This window comes from Python bivittatus, unplaced genomic scaffold (assembly GCF_059951505.1).
Source record: "Python bivittatus isolate LINGU-HERP-01145 unplaced genomic scaffold, Pbiv_v1 ctg000740_np1212, whole genome shotgun sequence".
Lineage (NCBI taxonomy): Eukaryota > Metazoa > Chordata > Lepidosauria > Squamata > Pythonidae > Python > Python bivittatus.
The window spans coordinates 1,319,476-1,346,424 of record NW_028277106.1 but is presented as its reverse complement, the minus strand read 5'-3'; the positions used below and the strand labels follow the sequence as shown (position 1 = coordinate 1,346,424).

Genomic DNA, 26,949 nt, shown 5'->3' with positions numbered 1-26,949 from the left:
TGTGGATTCTTACCTTCATATGTGGCCACAGTAATCTAGATGATACCAGTTCATATATTTTAGTCCTTTTGTTCATAATATAACCGTTGGAATGTGTGGTATACAAATAGGGTTTTCTCTATCTCTATCCCTGTTCCTATCTCTATTTTATTGATTTATTTATATTTCAAATTTGTCACTGCATGTCCCACTGTAGAGAGACTCTGGGTGGTTTACAGTAAAAAATAAATAGTAATTAAAAATGTAATTAAAACACATTACAAAAGGTTCCTATATGAATAACAAATAGCATCCAAGAAGCTGCTGTTAACTAAGAGTAGACTTCAAGGGGAGCATCTTCAAGGGCCCAGCCACCCCCAGGGTTGGTTATATCTCCTCTTGCCCCACGTGAGTTGGCAGAGCCAGGTCTTGATTGCTTTCCGGAAGGCTGGGAGAGTTGGGGCCTGCGTCACCTCTGGGGGGAGGGTATTCCATAGGGCGGGGGCCACGGCAGAGAAGGCTCTTTCTGGACCCCTCCAGTCGACATTCTTTCATCGACGGGGTCCGCAGCATACCCTCCCTGCCTGACCGGGTGGGAAGGGTAGATATAATGGGGGTGAGACGGTCCCTCAGGTAACCCAGCCCCATGCCATGTAGGGCTTTAAAGGTGATAACCAACACCTTGAATTGCACCCGGAAGCAAACTGGGACCCAGTGCAGCTCACGCAGCAAAGGTGTAACATGTGCCATCTTTGGGGCACCTAAAATTTTCCGTGCGGCTGCATTTTGAGCCAGCTGAAGCTTCCGGATGCTCTTCGAGGGTAGCCCCGTGTAGAGCGCATTGCAGCAGTCTGTACAGGAGATGACCAGGGCATGAGTGACTGACTGGAGGGCCTCCCGATCCAGGAAAGGGTGTAACTGGCGCACCACAGGAAGTTGAGCGAAGGTCTCTATCTCTATGTCCGTCACCATCACCGTCACCTTTTCTCTGGATGCCTGCAACCGTTCTACTCTGCAGGGGAAGGCTATCTTCATTCAGATGTACCGCATCTTCCCCCTTTTGTTAGTTGCAGAGATGTTCATATCTATTCTTTTTTCATTAATTTCATGAATTTATGTTCTTTACTCCTCCTGCTTTCCAAGACACAGTCTTCAGTATGTCATGGGGGTCACCAGATGGGCCCATAGATGCTGGCCTGCACTATCCATCGTGGCTCTGGGCAAACAAGGCTTTCGGATAGTGCTTTGAATAGGTTGCCAGCCTTCCTGGTGCTAATGCCACGTGCAGCCCTCCCTGCCAGCAGTGAGGATGGTGTGATGGACTGGAATGGAGGAAGGGGGGTGAAAACGGTGCTCTCGTCTCCAGAGCAATGCTCTGGAGATAAGCGGAGAAAGCTGGCACATCCCTAAACATAGTAGAGACTTGTGCCTGGGAACTGCTGGTCAGTCTGAGAAGATTTCTGTAAACAGGTGCTGGCAAATAAACCTTGCTGATTGAACCTACACGGTCTCCAGGAGTTCCTTGGGCTAGGCCTGACAGATGGCACTCGTCAGTCCTGGCACATTAGGCTGGCCTGCCCCAAGGCATCCTTGTGTTGCTTTCTGCATGTTGCATCCAAAGACTTCCTTGCAAGGCAACATACTGGCCACGGGTCTGTGTTAAATGGAAAGGAGAACATACCGTGAAAAGGGGCTCACAGGGTGAGAACGGCCACGCTTAGTGGTCGTTAATAATGGTTAAGAGGCATGCTTTTATTTGCATTATTTCAAATAGTCTGCGGGCTTTTTTGGCGCAAAGCACAAGTCCTTTGGAGAGTTGTTGGGACTGAGCGGTCTTCCTCCAACTGGCTCCATTCAGATGGGTGGACTTCAACTCCCATAACTCTCAGCGGTGGCTAGGATGGCTTGAGGATTCTGGGAGTTGAACTTGATGAATCTGGAGGGAATCCAAGCTTGTCCTTTAGGATCTTTTCACTTCACGATGCTCGAGATAGCTTCAGGGATACCTGGCAGAGCCAACTCAGTTGCCTTATTCTTCCTTCCATAGTCCTGTTGCTGAGTGCACGCAGTGAAAAAGGCAAGTCCCTGCCTCAAGGTGCCGCCTCAACATCGCCTGAATGTCAGTATTGTGAAAATGGCAGCTGTTTGGCAGGGAGAGGCAGAGGAGCAGGGCGGTGTCTCTTGCAGTGAGACTACGTCGGTGTCTTTTCCACTGGGGATGAGGATAGGCAGAACCAAATAGCTGTTTCACAGAAGAGGCAAGGGATGGCCTGGGTAGGACCATGTTGGACCTGGGTGACCTGGGATGTGGGAACGTGACTGGGGCATTGCAGGAGAATGGCTAGAATTGAGGGCAGGAGACTTCAGGAGCTGGAGCATGACAGAATTGGAAGCCTGAAGATGCTGTAAGGGAGGGAAAGGGTTGGAAGAAAACAAGCCCCCTGCCCTCCTCCTAGGCAGGTGACAAACAGAGTGGAAACAGGGAGGGGGGTATTTACAGGTTGTAGATGTACAAAGGTAGAAATTGTGCTTTTGGGCCACTAGAGGTCAGGGCTGTGCCATGATACAACCCCTGCCTGATTCCAGAGGAGTGGGTGATAAGTGGGGAGCGTTTCTTTGGAGCGGTTGGCTTGGAGGGGTCCCCCCTCCCCCCGAGCTCTAGGGACTGTCCTGTGTGCTGGGGAAAGGATCAGAGACCTAATTCGGATCTTGTAACGGAAGTCGTCCTCTCCCCTTGTTAACATTCTGACATTCATGGCAATCAATAAACTGCATTTTAGAAAAGTTGCCTCAATCTCATGAAGTTTTTGCGGGGGGCGGAGGGAGGTTCTCATATTCCATAGATAGAATGACTTCTTTTAAGGCAAAAGGGTAGTTTTTTTTGATAAAGGGAAGAATACAACACAACAATCTGCCCAGAATAAATGAATAAGTAGTATTGTGACCTCTTTTTGTTCATTTGACCCTGAGACTCAGGCTGGGTCCCAAGAAGATATTCTCCACTTGCTTTGATTCCTGGGGCTGATGAAAGTGGAATACCCATTGCAAGACTCTGGTTTTGTCACTGATGCACCCGCAGTTGGAAAGAGCCAAACTCACCATGGCTCATCTCTAGCAGGACTGCAGGGAACCCAGGCAGTGTGTTGGCCAAATCTGTCCCGCAGAGGAATCTCCCTTTCTTGGGGGTGACGGAGGAGGCAGCCTGCTGCCTCCACTTCTGAATTTCACACTGGCGGAGGGGAGGTTGTCACCTCCTCCCTGTCCAGAGCAGCTGTTGTATGGACACAGTTCCCCCTTTTCATGGAGGGTTTTGGTTTTGTGGCAGAGTAAAACTTTCCTTGTTCCTGGAGGCTGGGATAATTGGCTGGTCTTCTTGTCTGTGACAGGCTGCTGGGGCCACCCTTTCCTCCCTTGTCTTCAAGGGAAGGCTAGGTTGAATATTCTCTTCCTACCTGGGCCCTGTACCTCATTGGTTTCATGTTTTGGAGGACAAAGTCACACTCAGGAGAGAGAGGAGGTGAACCTCCCATGTGAGTTGAGTTAGTTGACATATTCCTAGAATTTTGTGAAGATTGAAGTCTTGAGTATCCTGTTTCTTTCTTGAGCCCAACTGCTCCCCCTCCCCCCCACCCATGACTACCTCATGTGGTGGTAGCTCCATGTTCTCCCTAGCATTTCAAGTGGCCTTCGAGAGTGACTACGACTCCCTTTGATTTCCTCCAACCTCAGTGTTTGAGGAATGTCTCTGTGACTGAAGGCTTTTTCAATCACACACAAACTCTAAGAGATCATTAGGAGCTACATAAGCTACTACCAGAAATCATGGGTACAATTTGCAGCTACCTAGATTTTGTTTACATATAAAGAAAAGCTTCCTGGCTGTAAGATCTATACAGTAGTGGAAGAGTTTACCCACGAGAATTGTGGGTTCTTCATCTCTGGAGTGTCTTCAGGAGAAGCTGGACAGCCACTTCTCCGGGAGGATTTAATTGGTGGTTCTTCTTATTGCAGTGAGTTGGACTAGATGATCCTTGTGGTCCTTTCTACTTCTGTAATTCTGCAAATGTATATATTCCAGTCTAAGATGGGGGATTTTTTTTCTTTGTGATTATGACTATGTTCCTGTGATCTTAAAAGAAGATCCCTCTTCCAGTCAAATGATTGGAAGGCTCAATGGCTCTTTTCTCGTCTCTAGAGAAAAATCATTATTCCTGTCCCCTCTTTCAAGCTTCCCCTCTCCCATGCTTCTCACAGGGCAAAGTGTCCCACTGAGGGACTCAAGCTGTACATTGGAGTGGGAGTTATGGCTGGGGAAGCTTGCTTTCCTGCCAGGTTGTCCTTCTCATCAAGCATAGTTTGCGGGAGGGCCCTTCTCTTAATAGGTTGGCAGAACACGGTTGACAGATGGTATCAATCTACAGTGTACAATTCGGGGTTCCCAGGATGCTGCTGGATTGTTTTCATGGCTCTCTGGGGCCCAGATGTTGACGGCTGGAACTAACATGGGTTGAGAGGAAGTTAGTATCAAAAGAAAGTGACTCTGGGTCCTTAATGGATCCAGTGATGGGGGCCCTATGAGTCCTAGTCTCATCAGTGCAGCTGTGCCATGATCACTCAGACATAGATGAGGCCTAAAAAAGAGATTTCTGTGAATGCGTCTCCAAAACTGGTTAGAAATGGGTGGCAGGTAATAAAGACAAGCTTCATCTGTGTGATAGGAAGTGCTGCTCAAACTAAATTTTCTGTCTGGTTGTGTTCTAGGCCCAGCAACAAAGGAACCTGGATGGCCTTGTGGTTCAGCCCTCAAGAGCTGGTAGTAGAAGGTTCAGGAAAGAGGCTGGCGCAAATTCAGGGCTGGAGGTCAAGAACCCCAGCCCGATCTCCGAGCAAGATTCTGGGATCTTGGATGTAGAAGATGAGGAAGAGGAAGAAGAGGCAAGTCTTCTCTAAGTCCAGACATGAGTGGTGGAGGGGGCATTGCCAGGCTACCCGTGGAAATGGCCAGGAAGGGAAGAGAGAGGTCCTTCGAGGGACAGAGGCAGTTCTTTTGCATTTGGTTTTGGATCTGCCTGGGGGGCAACTGGATGCCACTGCAAGAATAACTGTTCTTGGTGTCCTCCAGATAGCCAGATTTGACCCTGGGCCTCTTCTTTCCAGGAGGGACTAGGCCAATCTCACCATCTTTCCAAGGTGCTTTGATTATATTGCAGTCTTTGCTTTAAAGCATCCTTGGTTTTGAATTCCTCCCTCTTACGTTGTATTGAATTTTCCAGTTTATTGCATGGCTGAGTTGCAGTTTATGAACAATGATAAAAATTGTTGGATTGTGTTCTCATGTTGCTCCTGTTCCATAGTAGCAGAATTATATGTTGCCCTCTTCACATTTTGGAAGTATCTGGCTGAATATTTTTTTTATTGGAATGTATATTTTCCATATTAAATATTTGTGGGATGGGGAGATAATCTCTGGGTGAGAAAGTGCAGTGAAGAATCCCTCTCCTGTTCCAGGGTTGCCTCATGGATTCCAGAGGGGTCAGGGCTAGAGTTTTCTATTGCCACCCCATACAAAGAGAACAATCATCTGAAAGTCTTGGCCAGAGTTTGTCAAGAAGCAGCTCAGTACATGCTGATGGACGGAGGCTCAGTCCCACAACCTCTCGTGATAAGCTTTCTGGTGGCAGGAAAGAAAATCTCAGCAGTGCTGGAAAGTTGCATTGGAGGAGATAATGCTACACAACTGGCCCGCTCGGAAGAAGGCAGGGGAGCGAGGGTTGATATGTGTCTGCCCTCAAGCTGATCAGAGTTGCTGGCAGCATATACGTTTAATAAATTGTTATTATTACTGTTGGTTGCATAGTCAGCCAGGTGTTTAGACTGGATTTGGCATTTTTATCCACCTTTCGAGTCTTTCCCAAGGACCTGGGAGAGGCAGATGTTGTTTGATGGTGGTAAAGGTATCGTTGCAGGATGTGAGCTGTTCCAAGTCAAGCTGCCTTTTGCAACGGACTGATGGTGATTTTGTCCATGCCAACGGTGTTCAAGTGGTGCTCCAGATGTTTTGGGATTGCACCGTAGGCACCTATGACTATTGGTACTATCTTCGCTTTCTTTTGCCATAGTCGTACTACTTCTATTTGCAGGTCTTTGTATTTTGTGAGTTTCTCCAGTTCTTTCTCTTCTCTTCTGCTGTCTCCAGGTATTACAATGTCCACCATCCAGACTTTTTTGCCTTTCTTATCAGCCATGGTTAAGTCTGGGGTGTTGTGTGGCAGGTGCTTGTCTGTTTGAATCCTAACATCCCAGAGCACCACTACTTCATTTTTATGACTTTGTCTGTTTTGTGGTCCCACCAGTTCTTGCTTGCAGGCAAATGGTATTTCTTGCAGATATTCCAATGCACCTTTGTTGCTACTTTGTCATGCCGTTGTTTGTAGTCAGTCTGTGCGATCTTCCTGCAGCAGCTAACTACTACTACTACTACTACTACTACTACTACTGCTTCTACTATTATTATTTTGGACTAAGAAGAACACATGATAAAAACATTCTAAATTCACTACTTTGAAAATGAGGGTCAGTGGTAAAATTGAGTTTGGTAGAGCAAAAATTAACCATGCTATCAAACCAAGAGTAAAAACCCCTTCTGCTCTTGGGACAGAGGCAACCAAAGTTCCAAGAAAGATCTTCAAAGATTCTATAAGGGCATAAAATATAAGCTTTCTTCCATTGTGCTAAAATTTCAAGTTTTGAGATAACCTATTCTTGCTGAATTCTTAATTAAATGATTACTTTTGCAGTTGATGTCAGCCTGAACTAACAAATTTCAGATTTCCTTCAATCTCCCAGTTCTTCCACTTTCTCTCCAAATCAGAGCTTGGAGAAAGTGGCCAGAGGACAACAATATCTGAGAAGGTGGGCACCTCTCAGTTGGGGGTGGGTGGTGAGAGCAGCGGGGACTTCCCTCCAGCTTCACTCATGGGCAGCATTCAACCCTCAGGTTCAAAAAGCTCCCCTCTTCCCAGGATCCGGTGAGATCTAGGGCTTCAAAACCTTCTGCTTTCCCTTGGTTGTTTTCAGCACAGGCTATTCCCTTCTCTTTGATCCTCCCTCCAAAACAGAATATATGTTTTCTCAATGTTTTGATGGTGTTTCTATTATGTATCACCTCAGGTGCCTGGTGCCCAGGATTTGGTGGATTTTTCACCCGTGTACCGCTGTTTCCATATCTACTCTGTGTTGGTAAGTGGGTTTCTCTTTTCCTCCACTGTAGGACTGTTTGCATTTTTAACAATTGATCCTCCCTCTCTAAAAAAGGAATTTTTTGACAAAATGCTAGAAGAATGTAGACAAATACATTAGTTTTGTATGTCAGTGTGGTTGTTAGCAAGTTACTATAGTTTGTGGGAGTGGAGAGGTGTCGACAGGCTGTATTAGCACAAATGCCCCGGGCATGGCGAGTGGATGGAGAGCAAAGGCCAGGAAGCAGTTGGTCAACTGGTGTTCCCTCTAGGCTGCACACAGGCATGATTATAGCACTGTGAAGATCACATAAATTAGGAAAAGAGACGCCTCGGAAATATTCTAATTTCATTTAAACTTCATCACAGTGAAACGTGCGCAGTGGATGGACTGGATTTCTGGAAAGCCCCCTCATCTTGGTGCATTATCTCACCTTATTGCCAGAGGGTGAGCTTTGTTGTGCCAGGTAGACCTTATCAGTACAGCCTACTTTGGGCCAAACGCTTCTCACGAGCTGCTGCTGCTGTGTTTATCTCAGCTGCCGAAGGGGTGCTGGGGAATGGCAGGGAAATGCGGAAAGAACACGGAGCAGGAGTGATCACAGTTAAAACAGGAATGGAGATGTGGATACACGTGATAAAGGATCTGAAGACATACAACCATGGAGCCTTGGTAGGCAATGCCAACTCAATACACGCTGGGGCATCCACCCGTCCCTTTCCTCAGCCTGCCCCACAGAAAGTCAGCAAGGGCACCTCGTTCCCGTAGCAGGACAGCAGTGGGGGAAACGGAGGTTCCGTGGTCGAGAAGTGGGCTGCAGTGTCCAAGTTCTGGGGCCGCCCTGTGTTCCAGAATTCACCCCACCTTTCCTCCACGTGGCCTCTGTGGTCCAGCTGCCCCTTTGCGCCTTAAGACGGGCAATTTGTAGCACGAAGGAGGCCTCGCCTTCTTTTGCTTGCTGGGCTCGGTTTGAATGTCTGCTTTCAGGGGGTTGTGGAGTCTTGTGCCCTTTTGTGTGTGTGTGTTGGGGGGGGATGCTTCTGGCATCCTCCTTGGAATGGCCCTCGGGGAGCGGCTGTGCACAGAATCATTTTGCAGGCAGAAGCCGAAATGCCCTTTCCGGGGATTGACCTCAGAAGGACCCGGGGAAAGGCCGCGCCGCGGACTGGGGGCTCTGGGCTCAGGCACAGCGTGGCCGCGGTCAGGCCGGCCCCGGAAAAATGTTCTCATCGGCTGGGGCCAGAAGGATCCTCATGTAATGGCTACAAAAAGGCTAATATTTATCATTGACAATGGCCTTATCTAAGTGCTTGGGCGGCAGTTGAAAAGGATCCCTGTGAATAAATCCTTCAGTCTTTATTATTGTTAGTGAACTCGGCCTTCCTGTCACCTCACTTTTATGGCTGAGCAGCTTAGAAGTTCCCAAAGGATTGTTGAAAAATCCTGCTTCTCTCTGCCAGTCCTGCTTATCGGCCGGGCAGAGTTCCCATGTCGGAACACAAGGTCGGGGCCGGGTCAGGGCCGGGAGCAGGGCAGGCACCTGTAGGGCTTTCCTCCAGCAGCGGAGGGGAAGTAGCGGGCAGGGAGGCGTTGCAGGAAGCGCTGAACTTTGGCAGGCGGGGTCAGGTGGTGGCGAGCAGGGCGGCAGGCGAGGGCAGAGGCGGTGCCGGGGAGAGCGGCCCCTCCAGGCCCGCCTCTTCGCTGCAGGGAATCGGCTGGAGGAGGAGGAGGAGGCACTCTCCCCAGGGGCATCTCACTCGGGCCTGCCGAACTGGGCCGGGGGAGGTAAGAGGAGTCCGGCCTTCTGCCCGCTCCCTGTAGAGATGCCAAGAGTCCTGTCTGGCCGGAGGGAGCCGCTGAGCCTAATGGAGATGGAAGGCTGTCCGGCCTCCACTTGAGCCCACCCAGTGAAGGGGAGCTTCCAGGGGCCATTGCTTCCATTGCTCTTTCTCCAAATGCACAATTGGAACCACCTTCCTATTGTTTAACACTATTATTTTGTAACTTGCCACCGGGAATGGTAAAGTACCAAAGTTCTCCCGTGTCCCAGGAGCTCCGCATTACCTGGTGCAGATCAGCACCTCTCCATGCACTCCCTCTGCCTTGGTGGTGCAATGACAGTGTCCGGAAGCTGGCTTGAAATTCTAGAAATGGCAGTCCCAGGCATCTGGATGGTGCCTAGCTGAGGAAAACAGCTGGAACAAGTGAGGTGTGGGGGTCGTCTGCCATCTTTGTACTTTCTGAGGTGGGGGCCCAAGGTTGTATCTCTGCCTTGGGTGTATGTGGGGTGGAAGGAGCTCAGCGTGTGATCCAAGAAGTCTCCAAACCTTGGCTCCCAATACACAGCTGTGTATGCTGTGTAGCTCCTAACTTGGCCTCAGCCTCGGGAAGAATAGGAGTGGGAAGCCTCTCCTCTCCTCTCCTCTCTTCAGGCCTCCCGGGGCATCTCTCTGCCCTGCTGACTTGGCTGACCCGGCAGGGGCTGCTGGAGCAAGATAGCTGTAGACCCGGAGCCGCGATCCTTAGGACTGCGTTGATAAGGAGACAGGAAAGGCCGTGAGAACAAGTGAGTGTCAGCAGTCGCTGATAGCAGCTGCCTTGGGCTCTGAGTAGCCGCCAGACTTCTCCCCCCTTGCAGCTATCCTGTTGCTCATTTGACCCTCTGGCTGGGTTCTTTCTGAGCGTGTGAAATTACACTGGTGCTGATGACTGCATTGTTCCATGTGATAAAGAGGTTCAGGCAGAGACTTTGGGCCCCAGTGCTGAACCGAGAGAGAAGGGCAGAGCTCTCTTCCCAGCTCCTCTGTTGCCCAAGGCCTGGGTCTCCTTGCTCAACATTCAAGGAATGCACTTGATTGGGCTGAATGGATTCCTGACCCTGGGATCTAAGGAGACTCTCTGCAATCCTAGCAAGATTGAGAGGATGTTTAAGCATCCATTGCTGGCTTCTTTCATTGCCTGGTTAGAAGATGTGGTGCTCCACGATCCCTAAGAGCCTCTTGAAGGATCATCCAGAGTCATTGCAAGGGTTTCCAGAGTACTCCTGTTGGGGTCTCTGGCATGGCTCCTCAGCACAAAATGCCTCAGTTTGTCCTTAGAGCATCCTGGGAGGGGCAGGGACATTTTCCTGCAGGGTTGCCATGGAATAAGAATGCATAACCTTCCCGAGCAAGGGCAGGCTGGAACGTCATTGCTGGTTAGCTTACTTGTAGACTTCAAGGGTTGTGGTAGGGTGTTTGCTGCACACTGATTTCCATGAAGACCCGAGCAGTGTGTGTGAAGTTTCTGAACCACTGCCAGATTGGGGGGGGGGAGGGAATCTAAATGGTATAGATAAATAAATAAATATAAATAAATAAATGGGCTTTCACTTCCTATCTAGAGACAGGAGGAAAAAGGAAGAGGGGACTGGAACATCGGTTGGGATGTTCAGTACAACATCAGCTTGTACTAACAAGAGCTCCCTTGAGGAATGGCTTAATATTCTATTAGAAATAAGGATTTCCGTCCACTGTTTTCGGACCTCAGCAGCCTGCTGCAGGGCAACAAGCAAGTGGGGGTGTGAGGCTAGAGGACCCAAACCCATGGAGATTCCTCCTCCTTTCAGCCCCTTCCAAGAGCCTCTGCTTCCTCCCTCCCTTCCAGCCAGGAAGTCAGTTCCTTCGCTGAGTCAGGCCATCATGGCTGCTCTTCTGTTTCAGCCAGCTGCTGCGTCTTCCCCATTCAGGCGGTGCTTCTTCCTGGAATGGGCATTGCCATCTATTTAAATAACAGGAAATGGTGGCATCCTGTTTGCAGTGGCTTTTAGAGAATGGAGCTGGACCGCTATTGTTCTGGAGGCTGTCAAATCTGGTTGCAACAAAGGGCCAGGCAAGATGGGTGCCTCTTCTTCCAGGATCCTCACCTTTGGATGGGGGAGCAGGATCTGTGGAGTCCATTTCCTCACAACAGAGCCCCAGTGCATGTAAGCACTGATTTTGCCGACTGGATGGAGCATGTTTTTGTCTCCAGGCTGGCCCCCCAACTGTGCCTATATCTGGTTTGGAACTAGTGGAAGGATGCTTTTAGCAGCCTCTGTGAAGCAGTTAGTAAAACCTCTTTCTCCCCAAATAATAGTTATGTTCCTTATCTAATGGGTGAAATGCTAGTGACAACTAGCTATAAGCCATGGTTGCAATGACTGGGTTTGCACATTGTGTTAAGCCACAACCAACAGACTGCATGATGGCTTCGTGTAATATGTGAATCCAGCTGTGGATATGTAGGTGGTAGATAAGCTCAGCTCAAGCTAATGCTTGTTCAACATCATATTGGATTCTGCAAATAAGGAAAATGTGCATTATGTGACAGGTTCATAGACATGTCAAAACTGGTTTTTAATGTACAAATAAACCTTATCCTTATGTATCAGCATATCTGGTTTGTGATCCTACATCTCAGTTGTAGCTGTGCTTGAAGAAAAAGTAAGAAAAATAGTCTCAAGGGTTTCCCCATTCTAGGCAAAGAAGGTGCTATAGGAAGAGTTGATTTTCCACAAGGAAGCGGATCAAACAGCAGAGTAACCTCAGTGGACAAAAGTGACTGTCAGAAGAAAATGATTTCAAAGGTGTTCTGTATTGCAGGGTTCCAGAGACCGCTTTCAGTCCCTTACGCTCTGAGCACGTAGAGCAGGAATAAGAGACCTGCTGAACAGGGGACAAATAGCTGGAGCCCAGAAGAACAGCTGCTGATTATAAAAGGAAAGAAGATGTCCCTTCCTCATCTCAAAGAAAAAAAAATAGAAGTGTGTGGCGTGTGAATCATGTTGTCCCCTGGGAGCAGTGATCAAGGATGTAACAAAAATCAAGGACAAAATGGATAAATACTAGTTGGAGGGTATTATGGACTGGTGGTTTTGCAATGGTTGAATAAGCACACCTAAATTATTCTTGCTAATAGTTCTGTATCATTTTCTTTATAAATAAGCAGAAGATGCAATGGAAGGAATGCTTATTAAATTTGTGGATGACACTAGACAAGGGGGATTGATTGACAACTTAAGGGACAACATCACAATTCAAAGTGACCTTAACAGGCTTGAACTTTGAGCCAGATCCAGTAGGATGTTCAGTGGTGACAAGTATAAAATCCTCCATTTCAGTAGGAAAAATGAAATGGTGAGATGCAGGAGTGGGGATTTCTGGCTTAATGAAGGTTCTTGTGAGAAGGTTCTAGGGATTCTAGTGGACTACCAGGTGAGCACGAGCAAGCAGCGTAATGCAGCAGGTAAGGAGGGCAATGCAGCCTTGGGCTCCAGTAACAAAACGAATACAAATCACGGGAAGTAATAGTGTGACTGCTGGTTATATTGCAGTTGAAGTGTTACGTTGAGTTTAAAAGGGCCACAACGAAGATGGAACGGGTTTGGAGGAGCTACCGGTACAATAAGGGACCTGGAAATCAGGCCCTGTGAGGAATGGGTAAAGGAGTTGGCCATATTTAGCTCGCGAAAGAAAAGACAGAGGAGGAGAGGTGAATGCTGGTCTACAGGTAGCTGAAAGATTGCCACTGACAGGAGGAGGAGGTAGACCTCTTTGTTGAAACTGAGAGCAGGACAAAGACCGACAGGTTGAAATTAAAAGGAAGATTAATCTTAACCATTAGGAGAACGGTAGGAGCTGTTCCTGATGGCAAAAGCTGTTAAGCAATGGAATCATCTGCCTAGAAGAGTGGTGGACTTTCCCTCAGTGGAGGTTTCAAATAGGTGCTGGCTGGCCACCGGCTGGGGATAGTTTCGTGGATTCCTGCACTGAGCAGAGAGTTGGACTAAATGAATTTATTTATTTGATTTACGTAGCCGCTCATCTCATATATGTGACTCTGGGCGGCTTACGGTCAAAACAGATAAAACATATACGGTACAAAAAATAAAAACACACAGCAGCCGGGAATCGTAAAACAACTAATGATGTAACCAGGAGACAGGCTTCATCACGCACCCAGGGCCCCAGGCTTGGGCACAAAACCAGTTTTCAGGGCCTTAGAAGGCCAGCAGGGTCGGGGCCTTGTGATCTGTGACAGATGACATGCAAAATATCTTTCCTTTCATACATTTGATGAAATGATACTGCCAATAATAGATATAACCACATCACCCTGAATTGTAGGAAGGAAATTCAACAACTTGGAGTCTCAACAACTTGGAATCTCTGATCCCCTCTGTGGTAGATTGTTTAATTAAACTGTAGGAAAGTGCTTTGATGTCTAGAATCACTTTATATTTACTAAAGAATAAATCAGATGTACAATCTTATTTGGAAACCACTTCTGGATTACAATTCTATATATCAGTAGAAGAGAATATATGTAAAACATATGTAAAAATGTAAAAAAAATATGTAAAGTCTTTTACATACATAAAATATGTAAAAGAGACAATAAGAAAGCTAAGAACGAAGCAAAAAGACCAGAACGCACATCCTCTCCACCAACCAACACCCTGATAAGCAGGGATTAATACCAGACAAACAATCAAGTGGAAATCAATGCCCTAATCAGGGAACCACCAAGGAGAAGACAACACCCCCACCAACTACATACGGGGCAAGCTACTGTAGGTAAGCACGGAGCAAACCCCACTCCCTTCTAGCACTGAGGAGGTGACCTAGTTGGGTGATGAAACGTCTGCAGGAAAACAACCAAGCTCAGAGAGCACCAAGGACTCCACAATTCTATATATGGAATTGTGCCACACCCCAAATTCGAGTTCTAAAGTTTATATTTTAATCAGAATATAGTCTACACATTATTTACAGTTTTTTCGTTCTGTATTGTTTACTATTTGACTCTTTTCTCTTTTTGATTTTAATTGTGTTAACCACATATTTTTATAGTTTAATACAGACATTTCCTGACCAGAAGTTTGGTATAAAATGTCTTCTAGTACTTTAAGTTGTTAACGATACACTAGAATATATATTAGGTATATAATATCTTTGATCTGATTAATTGCAATTTGTTGGCTGTCCACCCACACTTTATTGCTTATTTTGTTTTTTTTCCCTTTCCTTATTATATTTTCTATATTCCTTTAAATGTGTATTTGCATCAGTTTTATTTCTTTTTCCTTTCTTTTGAAAATGATGATGATGATGATGATGATGATGATGATGATGATGATGATGATGTAAGATTTTAAGGAAACCCAAAGGCAAGTGTAGACAGAACATGTATTTGACTTCAAGAAAGTTTTTTTTTAAATAAATTAAGTTCAATGATACGTAGGGCTCTGAGACAGAAGAGATTAATGGGAAAAGTCGCTTAAGATGAATGGGAATTTCTTAAAAAGGCAATATTAAAATATAATTGCAGACAACAAAAAAATACCCATATGGAAGCAGCAAGAAAGAAAGAAAAACCTTCTTCAACTTCATTGAGTGTTCTTCAACTAGGCCTTAAATAATATTTTTTGCTGAACAGTTTGTGTTTTGCTAATGTATTTTATGAAGCAGATGTAAACTGGTCTTCAGAAGAGCTCGTGATTGTGTTATTACTGCTTGGCTTGCAAAAGTACTACTTCGTGCCCAACTGAAGTGGTCAACCCCCTTGGTAGCTAAAAAGGCTATGTTAGACCTGAAATAATAAAAGGTTCAGAGGCAGAGGGCTTAATCTTGTGGTGAGGATCAGAGATGGAAAGGTGAGAACATAGGTTGAATGTCCTGGATGTGCAGGTTCATGCTTACGTTATTTTAATTTGCTCTCCTGCTTATTTGCTCAACTGCGTGCTCTTGTTTCTGCTGCATGTTAGAAAGGATGGATTTTCCAGAAGAAAATATTGATTTTGTTTAACCCATCCCAGTTTGTTATCAGGGTTCCAGGCGAGCTTCTCAACAACATTTATATACCTCTTCCATAAAAACAAGGGAAAAAACGAGGGATAACTGCATAAGCTCTAAAAGCATCTGGATGGATTTATTTCTTTTCTTCAATATGAATGGGAGGTGAATGAGATAAATGTTCAAGGCTAGCAGAAAGTGAGGGGGGAGGTCACCAGATAGTTGAACATATAGCAAAAGTGTCAGCAAATCAAAGCTCTGGATGAGATTAGAACAATGGAAAGAAATACAGGTTGACAGTAAAAGACTTAAAATATAAATATTTTGGAGAGCATTTTTCTAATAACTTTAAAATGTACTGTAAAAATAATTTAAATACATCAGAAGCAAGCTGTCAAAGGGAGTTAAAAGCATCTTGAAGAAAGAGGTTTAGGGGACTGCAGAAAAGTCAGATTGGCTTTTGGAGTCCCTGTCTGCCTCCACTGCAGAGGAGATGGGGCAGAGAACTGGGTCTGAAGTGGTATTTTCAGGAAGGGATCTTGCATAGAAACGAAGTAAGTGGAGGGTGACACAAACTTCTTGAGTACTGAAAAATGAAAAATAAATACTGTACATCATGTCATCTAGATAACTCCATGCATTCTAAAAAATTCTAAAAGAATTCAGTTGTGAAACTGTATTTTATGACAAAAATATATAACGTATTGCTAAGATCAGAGTCTACTATAGGGCCAAAAAGTTAATTTAATGCCTGTTCTGATTAAATTAGTAGTGCTAGTTGAGTTACTTTTATCCGGAATATAGGAGGAAAAATCCTGGTGAAGAAGCTGCACCACGTTACATCTTGTTCTCTAGTCTTTTAGAGTTCTTTGAGGGTGTTAACAAGCCAGGCGGACAGGCTGGGAAGTCCACGCACCCCCTCGCCCTCTGGTTTTAGCAGAGAAGCAGCTATGCAGGGTCCCCTCAGAAGAACATTGTGCCGGGCCTTTCAGAAGTCAAGATAGAGGGATCATTTTTGGTGGCATCTCTGGCTTTCTCATAAAGTTTACCTTATTAGATTTAACTCCTTACTTTCTGTTTGGGACCCGTGATCTCAGGCTGTCAGGCCTTCCACAGAGGCACTGAGCATTTTAGCTTCTGTGAAGAGCTGAACCTCTCTGTGTCTTCGTAGACATAGTGTTGCCATCCAGTGTTGAGGCTTCCGCTACAGTCAACTCTTCTGTGCAGTACAAAATGTTAATGACCAGCACATTAACCACTGAAAGGGGAAACAATATAGGAGCATTGAAAGGATTGAATGTCATGTGGAAAGAATGATGTGGAAAGACAAAGCTCAGGTTGTGCCACATTTGTCTGATGCTTAGAACTTGAAAGAAGTGGCTTTGGGTGGCCAGCTTCCAGATGTTGGTGAGTTTCTGTCAGCACCAGCTGGAATTGAGGAATCCCACAAATACTGTTCAGCATCACAGGGTTTCCCCAGGACATCCATGGAGAGCCTCAAGGAAGGCACAGTTCAAGCAGCACGTCCCAAAGCCTACAGATATACCCAAGGGAGCAGCTTCTGGTGGGGCTTGTCAGCACCTGTCCCCTTCATCTCTTCCCATCCCCATCCCCATCCCCATTCCTGTGTTGCCATGCTGGCTCTCTGGCTCCTGATTGCACTGTTTGTTTATTTCTATTCCACATGCCCGATAGGCTGGATGAAGGGCTGATGATGCTCCTGACAGCTCCTGGCTGTGACCTGCAGAAACTACTCTCTCTACCCCCTTTCTCCGAATGTTCAGGCGTGGTTTGCCCACATGGTTGAGGTGCCGCACCCTGTACGGAAGCAGCACCCCTCTTTGCATAGGAACGCATGAAAGTAGCCTTTACAGTCTCTTTCTCTCTAAAGCTGTCCTCCCTTTCCCTCACCAAGCAGTTAAAAAGGAATTCCATCTGCAATCAGACAAGGGGAATTAAAAGATTTGAAGGAGCACTCACAGACCCTTTAGAAAGGCATTAACTGATTACGAGAGTGTTGAGTTGCTCTTCTCCTTTGCCGGGCAAAGGGCTTTTCGACTGGGGGTTCTTCCTCAGCAGACTTCCTCAGCTTCTTGCCTCTGGAGCAGGGGCTGAGTTGGGCAGGGCAGGGGAGCCAAAGGCTAGCAGAGGTGGACTTTTCCTCCGTGGCAGCCCGTCCCTGGATACGGAGGCCATTCTGTTTGTGGAAGAACGAGTGACCGGTATCCAACCTTTTAGCCACCTCTCTGACCCAGATTTCCCCACAAGCTGGGCCTGAGCACGTCCCCGAGTAGTGGCCTGCTTCAGCTCTGCTTGGTCACCTCAAGGCTTGGAAGCCTCTCCCGGGGTTAGCAGAAGACCGGGCCAATTCCTCCAGAAGCCCAGAGCACCCCCGGGGCTTATTCTTCGTGCCTGACCCAAAGGGCCGTGTTAGTTGTGGGCATGGGGGGGGAGGCCATTTCTTCTTGGGAGTAGCTTGACCCAATTTCTTCTTTGAAGGGAGCCAGAGAAACCTTTGAGAACTATTACCGGAAGCAGAGAAGAAAGCAGGCCCGGCTGGTTCTGCAGCCTCCCTCCAACATGGTAAGGCGTGTTGAGGTCTTCAGTCAAAGGGTTTGGAGGCGGGGTCTCCCCTGGGCTGGATTTCTTGTGTGTGTCGTTTTGTTTCTTTTCAGTATGTTTTAATCTTGTTCCCTTCCCCCTTTGTTTCCAGCATGAAACGCTATCCGGCTATCGAAAGTATTTTAATCAGATTGTAGGGTAGGTATTCTTTTTTCCCTGTCCGCTGCCATGATTCCTCTATTGATGTGTGTGCTGTAAATAAATGTTATTGAGGAACAGACTTCTTTTAATCATATTTATTCTTAAGTAGAAGCAAATCCCCTTCCATCCAAGTGTGACTTCTGGGGATTGTGAACACATCCATTGTCATTTTCTTGGTAGCCATATGGGAGTGGTTGGCCCAGACTACGGCTTGCTGGAAGTACCTGCCAGATCTGCTTAGCTTTTTCAGGATCAGTTAGATGTGCCTCCTACTCCAACATCCTTATTACCCTTGTCTTCTTCTTTTCCTCTGGATGCTTGGGCTCCTGTCATTCTGTCCCCCCTTCCCCCAGTGACAGTCTGGTGAGGGAGTTTGGATTAAAAGAGAACGACTGGTCCAAAGTCGCCCCCTGAGCTCTGTATGTGGGAATTTGAATCCGAATCTCCCGGTTTCCGGTCAGCAGTTGAACCATTACAAGGTGCTGACTTTGGACCAATTGGAGCAAAGAAGCGACTCCTAAATGAATTTAAATGCATAGAGCATCTGTCACTAAAGAGGCTTTAACATCACATTAAAGATATTTTGTTTGGTCAATACGAAAGTTGTCAAGTGGGCTGCCATGGAGAACCAAGGAGTTTCCTCCATCATAGTTTGTTTGAAGCCAAGCAGAGCACTTGTGAGTTGCAGTGGATGCACTTTGTAGCCCTAACTCTATCCTGCCAGCCATAGTGCCATGCTCCTGTTCCTATAGTACATGGAAGAGCATCACTGGAGGATGAATGTCTTCTAGGAACACCAGAATGGTCCAGTTGACTCATTCAACTAACTCCCAAGGGATAGGCTGAGCCTGGAAAAGATCCAGTCATGCCAAGGCTTAAACCAACTCTACCCAGGCAGCCAAGCTGCTGGACCACCAGTTAATCGATCCATTGTGCCTATCTAGATCTCCCAGCAGGAGTGGTGGAGGAAAGTGAGCCTCTCCACTGAAGAGCTCAGTGCCGTAATCTGGCAATGAGGAGCCCTCCTCCGGAACACTGGGCAAGCCAGGTCTCCGGCCGCCCGCCTGGCGAATGGGGAAGGGGTTGGGGAGGAAGCTCTGCCAGAACTCTCCTGTTGCAAGGGCTCATGGGATACCAGCACTTCTGGACAAAGTGGTGGGGACTCGGTATTCCCCAAATGGTGACTTTAGGTGCCACCTTGCATGGCACTTGGGTGTGGACAAGAAGGGTGGTGGCCGCCTCTGAGACCCTCGCTCAGAGCATTCTTTCCCCAGAGGTGCGGAGGGCCAACTCGCCTGTCTTCCAGGAACAAGGAGGACCGTTCTGTTCCCTGGTGCTTTCGAGCCGACTGGGGACGCCATTATAGGATAATGATGAAGAATGATCAGGTTCTCAGATTCGTGTCGTTTCATATGGTTACTGCATATTTTTAATTCTTAAGTTGTACATTGCCCAGAGTCTACCAGGATTAGGACGGGCTATAAATTCCATTGATTTTTGATGCTGGTTTTCTTGTGAAAAGTAACTGTGTTTCAGAAAACAGAAGCAACCCTGGTTTCTGATCTTGACTTGTTTCTTGAAATTAGAAGCACAAAATTTCAGCTAGATCCCCATGCCACCCCCAATATACCACCAAATTGTAAATTTAAAGGTGACACATAGGGAAAGCTATTAATTATGTGACAGTGTACTAACTGTATTTCATTTATTTCACTTAAAGGTAAAAGCTTCCCTGAGTCACTCCTAGTCAGTACATGGACATATCCATGGCATTTTCTTGGCAACGGTGTGAAAGGATTTTGCCAGTGGCTTCTTCCAGCATGTCCGTTTGTCTTCCCAGCCTACCTTACCACCCTAGGGATTGTGGATGGTCTCCCGTCCAAATACTGACCAGGCCCAACCTTTCTTAGCTTTTGTGCTCAGTCAGCCAGACCTGCTGAGACAAAATGCAAACCAAATCCAGTCAACTTTAGCTTTGTCCTGACGGCTCCTTCGTGCTGGCAGTAGCCATTTCTCGCAATATAGCCCCGACATGCCTCTCAAAGGCTAAGCATGTTTCTTGATTTAGAAACAGTTGTGTGTCCTTGGGGGATGTATAATAAAAACAAGGTTAACGGAAAATAAAAGTCTTTCCAATCTTCATCTGGCAACCATGCTAAGCTATGGTTTGTTGTTGGGTCAGAATTCAAGTTACAATTCTTCTTTAGTAATTGTTGTTCCTCTGTGAGGGCAGATTGCTTAGAAGGACCTCCCCAGGACACATGCCCCCTGCTCCAGTTCTGGTGTGGCCCAGAACCCTTCCCTGTTCTTTTATGGTTAAGATTTCGGTAGCAGGCTCTTTATTGCTGGATTTTAATGGCAAACAGCTTGAAAGACTGTCTTTGCAAGGTTTATGGGTAGTTCTGTAAAAGGATAAGGGCCAGAAAAAGGCCAGTCAGGGAGAAATACCTTGGTGGTGTGTATTTAAGATGTCTGGATAGGTGTTACATTAATTTCAGGAGGAAAAAGGAGGACTGGCACTGAAAACTGGAAAGAGAAAAGGTGGAGGAGAATTACACGTGTCAGTGAGAAATTATTCCTTCTGTATCTCACAAGTGCTGCGATCATCTCGGCCCTTTCCTGTTTTCTCCAGCTTGGGAAAATGTTGCAGAGAAATTAGGGAAAGGGCTCAGGATGCTGTCCATCTGTCTGTCCATTCACAAGATGACTCTCCCCAAGCAGAACAAAATGGGACCAGATTCTGTGTTGGGGAGAATCTGGCAAAAGGAAGATTGACTTCGAAAGTGGTCTGGATCCCCCCAGATCTCCCCAGTGTCTCCTGGTGGGAGGGGCAAGGGGCAGGGGCTCGAATGCTGCTGGCTGCTCCATTCTAAGTCCCCTCCTCTCCCCCGGTCACATGACCCAGAACAGAGCTGATGGAGGAACGTCAGAAGCTGGACTCCGCAGGACTCTCCCTGTTGCTACGTTAAGGCCAGAAACATTTTGGAATGCATCTGTTTCCCTTTTCAACAGCACATTGTTCATCTTTTCAAATGATCCACTCAGTAAACGTACACATTTTACTAAAAATTGGTTTAATGCTCTGAATCCTGCTTGCCTTTTGCCCCCAAAGATTAAACACGTCCCTTTGCTCGCAAAGATTGGCCATCTACGTTCAGCGTTAACGGAGTGGGTTTGTGACTGGGCTCATGCCTGAGGCTGTCCCTGCACTGAAATGAGCAGAGACACCTGCTAGTCGAAGAGCTCCCACTGTCCCCTGGACACCAAGTTCTGGGTGAAGGCTGTTGATGGCCCTTTCTCCAGGTCCGATGAAGCCAGAGGTGGGCTGGCAACGTCAACTCCATTTGTCCTTCAGATCTTATGGGAACCTCCAATGAGCTGAGCAGGATCCCTGACAGCTCTTCTTTGTTCTTGTTAGCTTCTTTGTCATCGAGGACCATATTCTGCATACAAGCCAGGGCTTGGTAGACAGAGCCTACATTGATGAACTCTGGGACATGGCCCTCTCCAAGACCATTGCTGCTCTCCGGACGCATTCGGTGAGTAGCGGTCAGTTGGCCGTTGCAAGATGAAGAAGAGGCTCCAGTTTCTGGGAGCCTCACAGTGGTCTGGGGTTCCTGCAGTATACAAAACCAAAGTTGTACTTTTGGGTGTCTTTGCCTAGGAGCTCCATAAGCCATGATTCAATGGTGCTTTCTTGGATCTAGATCTGACACAGATGTTCAACTTTGCAACTCTTAATGTGAAATTGTTGCTCCTGGACAAATAACTTTGGTCCTTGTGCATAGTCATTAGTGTCATAACTGATATTTTTCCATGATGGACCTGAGCATTATTTTGAGATAGATAGCATTGGTGCATTGTTTAATGAGCTGATTTGAGCTAAGTTAATTTTTTGGTGGATTGGTTTGGTTAATTTTTTTTTATAACAAATCACCTTATGGAACTGCAAGTTGGAAATAGGTTAGGTTTCCACACTGTCCGCCTCTGAGTCCCTCAGAAGTATGGTTGTACAGAAATATGGCAAGTCAGTCCTTCTCTCTTTTTTTTTCAGTCCTATTGCTCAGACCCAGACCTGGTTTTGGATCTGAAAAATCTCATTGTGCTTTTTGCTGATACTCTCCAGGTATGTAGCCCCATTTCCTGTCCTCCGTACCCTTGCTGCGTCAGCTTTGCCAAATGCCCCTCCGTTCATAGCTTGGGAATCAGACAGCTTTTCCCCCATGCGGCTGTCTTATAGTAGTTGAGGCCCTGAGCGCTAAGTTAATTACTCTCTCTAGTCCTGGACCTGCCCTTACAAAGGATGAGAGCCTCACTGGTTAGCAGAATTGCCCTAAGGACTAGCTCACCTCCAGTAGTATCTTTCTGTTGAAATATTCCTGTTCTGCTCTGAATCTTAGTCCATGGTGTGAAAGCTTTCTCGGTGCAGCTCATAATGCTTTACTGTAGAGATGAAACTTCTGGGGGTCTGGTGAAACCCCTGTGTGCCCAGCAGATCCAAAGCACACAGCGGGGGACCACTGCATACGTGGCTCTCCTGAGGGGACATTTCTAGATTAAAGGTTGGGTGTGGCCAGTCTGGGCAGGCAGTGGACATGCAGATATGTTTGTCAGAGCACCATGGTGGTCTAGAGTTCCCAGTGCTCGGGGGCTGCCTTCCTCCCCAGTGTACCTGAACACCTGTGTATCTCTGCCAGGGGTACGGCTTTCCTGTCAACCAGCTCTTTGACTTGCTTTTGGAGATCCAGGATCAGTACAGTGAGACTCTGTTGAAGAAATGGGCAGGAGCCTTCAGGTAAGGGATCTTTGGGTGGATTGAGTCCCTTGTTCATTTACTACATTTCTCTACAAGAAATCCAGTTTTCAAGGCTGCATGGTATAAGATAAAACAGTAGAGCTTGCAAATGCAATTAAAAAATGAGAACGGACACAGATAAACAACAAAGTTAAGGCAGCGGAAGAAGACGACAGTCCTTTCAGAAGCTAAACAATCTCAACTTGCTTTGAAAACTGGCAAGGGCCCTTCCACAGTAACGTTTTGCCCTCCTTCAGACTCAGCTCCATGCCTGCCTGATCTCAGGGCAATGTCTGTTCTCAGGAGCTTTGTTACTCTGTTTTGGAGATTGATTTCTGACCTGATTCAGCTTCAAATAAATTGGAGCTGGGGCAAATACTTTTTTTAATAGCTTCACCACTTGCAGCCTCCTGGTTACTAGTCCAGCACCTGAACCACTACACCACACTGGCCTCATGATGTGGTTGCAGTTGTTGGTGTTCAGTGATCCAAGACGTTGCCTAAGGCTTCTGTTTTCCTGATGGGATGCCCCAGATCTCCAGTGGGAAGTACTGAGGGCGGCATGCACGGGGTGTCATGCCCCACCTCCACGCGTTTCACAGACGCTTACACACCAGTGCCTGTTCCTCCTGTCTGGAATAAAGGCTTGAGGGGCCATCAGTGGATAGGGCTAAAGTGATCTCTCCAGTGCCAGCAAATTTTGAGAAGCTCTCCAGTTTTGTAATGCCAACTCGCCTGGAGACACTGATCCGCTTTAAAAACCAAACAAAACACGTTAGAGCCTGGATGTCCTGCAGGTCCCAAAGAGGCTTTTGAGATAGGAAGAGTAAAAACAGAAACATGGGGTGATGTAAGAAAAGGGAGGTCTTGTCAAGATAGGCCCTGCATATGCATTGGTTTTCCTTTTTAGTATACTTTTTTCCAACTTTTATCACAAGGTAAAGTGGGACGTTAAGGGATAATTTAGCGTTTTCTCAATCACTTGAACTCTTTAGCAGTTGCAAGTTTCTGTTTCCTAACCCCCCCCCCCCCCCGAAGAAACAACAGATGGTTCCTATGTTACGAAAGGCATAATGTAGCCCATAAGCTGGAAGAATTCCAAAAAATCACTGGCTGGTCCAACCCTTCGCTGGCCCTCTGTAATTACAGGATTCAGAACCAGAAACTGCCTTGGATTGTTTCATTTTTCATGATTGTACCAAAAGTGGAAATCAAAAGGAATCTGGTAGCCCCTTTTCAGACTAATGCATTTGATGAAAAGGGAGAAGCTTTCAAAGCTGGCTACATCTTGTGGGTTTCCATGCTTGGCTTTAAGACTTTTGACCAGACTTGGGTTCTTGAAGGAACGTCTCTCTTTAGCTGGGCCCTTTTTTGGAGAATGGGTGTGTAAGATCCACAGAGAAGGACTTTTCTATTGCAAAACTTCTGGACCTGCTGTGCCATGAGATTAAACTATTTTACTTTGGCTTGGTCTTTTAATGGGCTACTCTCTCTCTCTGTATATTTTCTTTTCCTCTTTTTTATTGCTGCTGCTAAGTTTTGTGGCCGTAAGATAATTCTGCTATTGCATTTGATTTGTTTTATATTTTATGACCATATAATGGTATTTGTGAACTCTTTTTGTGTTTTTCTTTTGTTTAAAAGCTGCTGTGTGAATTAGTTTTTTAAATGGAAGTTTAAATATTTTTAATAAATAACCTTGAGAAACTGTGGCTCCTGTGGGGCTTCCAGGATGGTGGTGGTCATATCTTACAAAGCAGCAAAAACTGTCTTGAGCATTATGCACACACATGTATACAAACACATCAGATGGGTAAAAATGCTGTTTGGGAAAGAAGACCAACTGGCTTTTATGCACAAGTGAAGTGAAAACTGCTCTTTATTTCACAGAAATATTCTAGATTTGGATAACTACAGTCCCATCTCAGTAACAAATGAAGAGCAGTATGAGAAAATGGTAGGACAATTTCCATTCCATGATACAGAGCTGGAGAAGGTAAGAAGTGAGGGAAGATGGTGCTCAAAGCTGCAGGTTTTCATAAAGAAATGAGGCAATGGTGCTCCACGTTCAGAGTCTTTCTCCACCACAAGGTGGGCAAGGAGATTCCTGCTCTTCAGAGCCACTCAGTGTTGCTCTGTGAGGGTGGCTTGGAGGACCTCCAGCAAGGCTTCTAGCCTTGGCAGCCCTCAAAAGGGTACCATTTGGTGGTCATTTGGAGGGGGCAGAGGAGTGTAATGGAAAGCCTGGGCCCTGGCTTCTGATCATTACAACTCTGAAGGCTGGAAAAAGTCTTCTCATTTTTCTTAATATCAAAGGGATTGCATTTGGCATCCGGCTGTGGGCCCAGTTGTTCCTTTCTCACTTGCCTGCGGCTCCCGTGCCTGCTGCTGCCCTGTTTGTTGCCCTGCCCCAGTTTAAATTTATTATGGCCATCCATTCCAAAAGACTCTGGACGGCTTACAATATCTAAAGATAGATAGGTAGATAGATAGATAGATAGATAGATAGATAGGTAGATAGATAGATAGATAGATAGATAGATAGGTAGGTAGATAGATAGATAGATAGATAGATAGATAGATAGATAGATAGATAGATAGATAGATAGATAGATGATTGATTGATTGATTGATTTAAATGTATATGATACCCATCTCTCCCAGAGGATTGTGATCATAAAGATACAATTAAAGTGGTTAAAAATATGAAACAAAATGTGACAGCCTGGACTAAAACTTGTAGTCTGCAAGCTGAGGGCAGGATCAGCAGTGCGAAAGCTTTGCCAACCAAGTGCTCCTTCAGGGAGGAAGGCGGAAGGGGCCCAATGGCCGGGATGGGAGAAGGGCGGAGGCCCAAGTAGGCAGTTGCAGCCTGGCATGGGAGGTGATTGCTGCTCAAACTTTAGGGGTGTATTCCTTGCTGACCCATTTCAATCCATTTTGCAGCAGCCATTCCCCAAGAAGATCCCCTTTTCTGAATTGGTGCCTCGGGTTTATAACCAGATCAAGGAATTTATCTACGCTTGCCTGAAGTTCTCTGAAGATCTTCATCTGAGGTATGGTAATGAGACACCAGCGGCTTCTGGGCCCAGGTCTTTTCTCTGGGCCTTCCTTGGGCTACTGCAAGGGCTGCCCCCCTTGGCAGGCGATTTCTAGGGTCACTAAGGTCATTTCTAGAGTCTTCGGAGGGTCACTTCCTCTCCTGCATCTCCTGGGGTGAGTGTTGGGGGTGGGGGGAGGAGGTCTTTGACACCTGTGTCTGAACACATAGGCAGATGCGAGTGAATTGATCTTCCCAGACTGTTTCTAGCCTGTGAGGCAGTAGTTTGGGTGGAGATCAGCCCTGCTCATTTTAGAAAAAAACCCAAAAGAATAGCTGCTTCAGAGGACCCCAGGGAGCCACTAGGGAGCAAAGTCATAATGTAGCAAACAGGTACAGTGATTGAGCAGGAACCCTTGCAGTGAGTGCCTGTGGCACCTCTCTCAGTGCGGTGTGCCAGTGAGGCAGAGGTTCCCGTGTCATCAGAACCTTTGAGGATCACCCCTTAAAACCAAGCTTGGCAATATGGTGCCTGCCAGCATCGTAGTACGCTTCCCGCAATGGAGCCCATGGAACCCCCAAACTAAATAACATGAATCATTTGTAAATAATTAAGAATTGGGGCAACAATTTGGTTCCTGCAGCAGAGACACCTGTAGCTTCCTCCTCCTGAGGCTGTGAGAAATGGGGTTTTTTATGTACCCCCTTGAAGAGTTTGAATGTCAGATTGACAGTGAAGGCACACACCCAGCGCTGCCTTTCCCCTTTTTTGGGCAGGGGGTACCTTCAAGTCAGATTTCACTCCCAGAGACCCCCCGGACAAATCTATGCAGTTTTTTTGGCAATATTTTTGGAAGTTGTTTGCTGCTGCCCACAGATGTAGGTAAAACATCGGGTGTAGATGCTGGCATGATCCTCCTTCCAGTGCAGAACTCAGTATTGAGAACTTTGACTTCCTTTTTAAGAAACAAACCACAGATTATGCTTGGTGACATCTCAAAATAGATTTGGTGTGAAGCTCTTCTTGAGCTGGCAAAAATAGGATGAATTCTGTAAAAAGAGGCAATCCTTAAAAAGCAGCAGCCGCCGCCGCCGCCACTGTTTTTCCAGCATTTGGGAGTGCAGCTCTAACTAGTAAAGTTTTGGTCAGGGTTGGCAAGGAGTTTCCAAGGAGTTCTCTGGTTTGGGTGGACCGTTGCTCTCCTGCCAGTCTTCCCTAGAATCCACCTTTGATCCCTCTGGGGGTCATACCTTCCCACACGCACACAGACAGCGTTGCCACTGGGGCTGTTGGGAAGAAAAAATCCACCCCAGGAACC

The 26,949-nt window shown here is 46.5% G+C and overlaps 1 protein-coding gene across 5 annotated transcripts in view; it reads left to right on the top strand.

Moving 5' to 3' along the window:
- EXOC6B (exocyst complex component 6B) overlaps positions 1-26,949 on the top strand; it is a 245,396-nt gene that overhangs the window by 114,155 nt on the left and 104,292 nt on the right. For 4 of the 5 annotated variants that reach the window (XR_015793513.1, XM_088128712.1, XM_088128713.1 and 1 more), the window contains exons 7-15: positions 4,741-4,914; positions 7,150-7,218; positions 17,532-17,615; positions 17,746-17,792; positions 21,214-21,334; positions 21,850-21,921; positions 22,493-22,590; positions 24,481-24,586; positions 25,537-25,646. Coding sequence is in view for 4 of the 5 variants with exons in the window: in XM_088128712.1 (XP_087984838.1) it covers positions 4,741-4,914; positions 7,150-7,218; positions 17,532-17,615; positions 17,746-17,792; positions 21,214-21,334; positions 21,850-21,921; positions 22,493-22,590; positions 24,481-24,586; positions 25,537-25,646 (881 nt within the window). In the remaining variant the exon portion in view is untranslated. The remainder of the gene's footprint in view (positions 1-4,740; positions 4,915-7,149; positions 7,219-17,531; positions 17,616-17,745; positions 17,793-21,213; positions 21,335-21,849; positions 21,922-22,492; positions 22,591-24,480; positions 24,587-25,536; positions 25,647-26,949) is intronic. The other variant, XM_088128714.1, reaches the window with a different exon arrangement.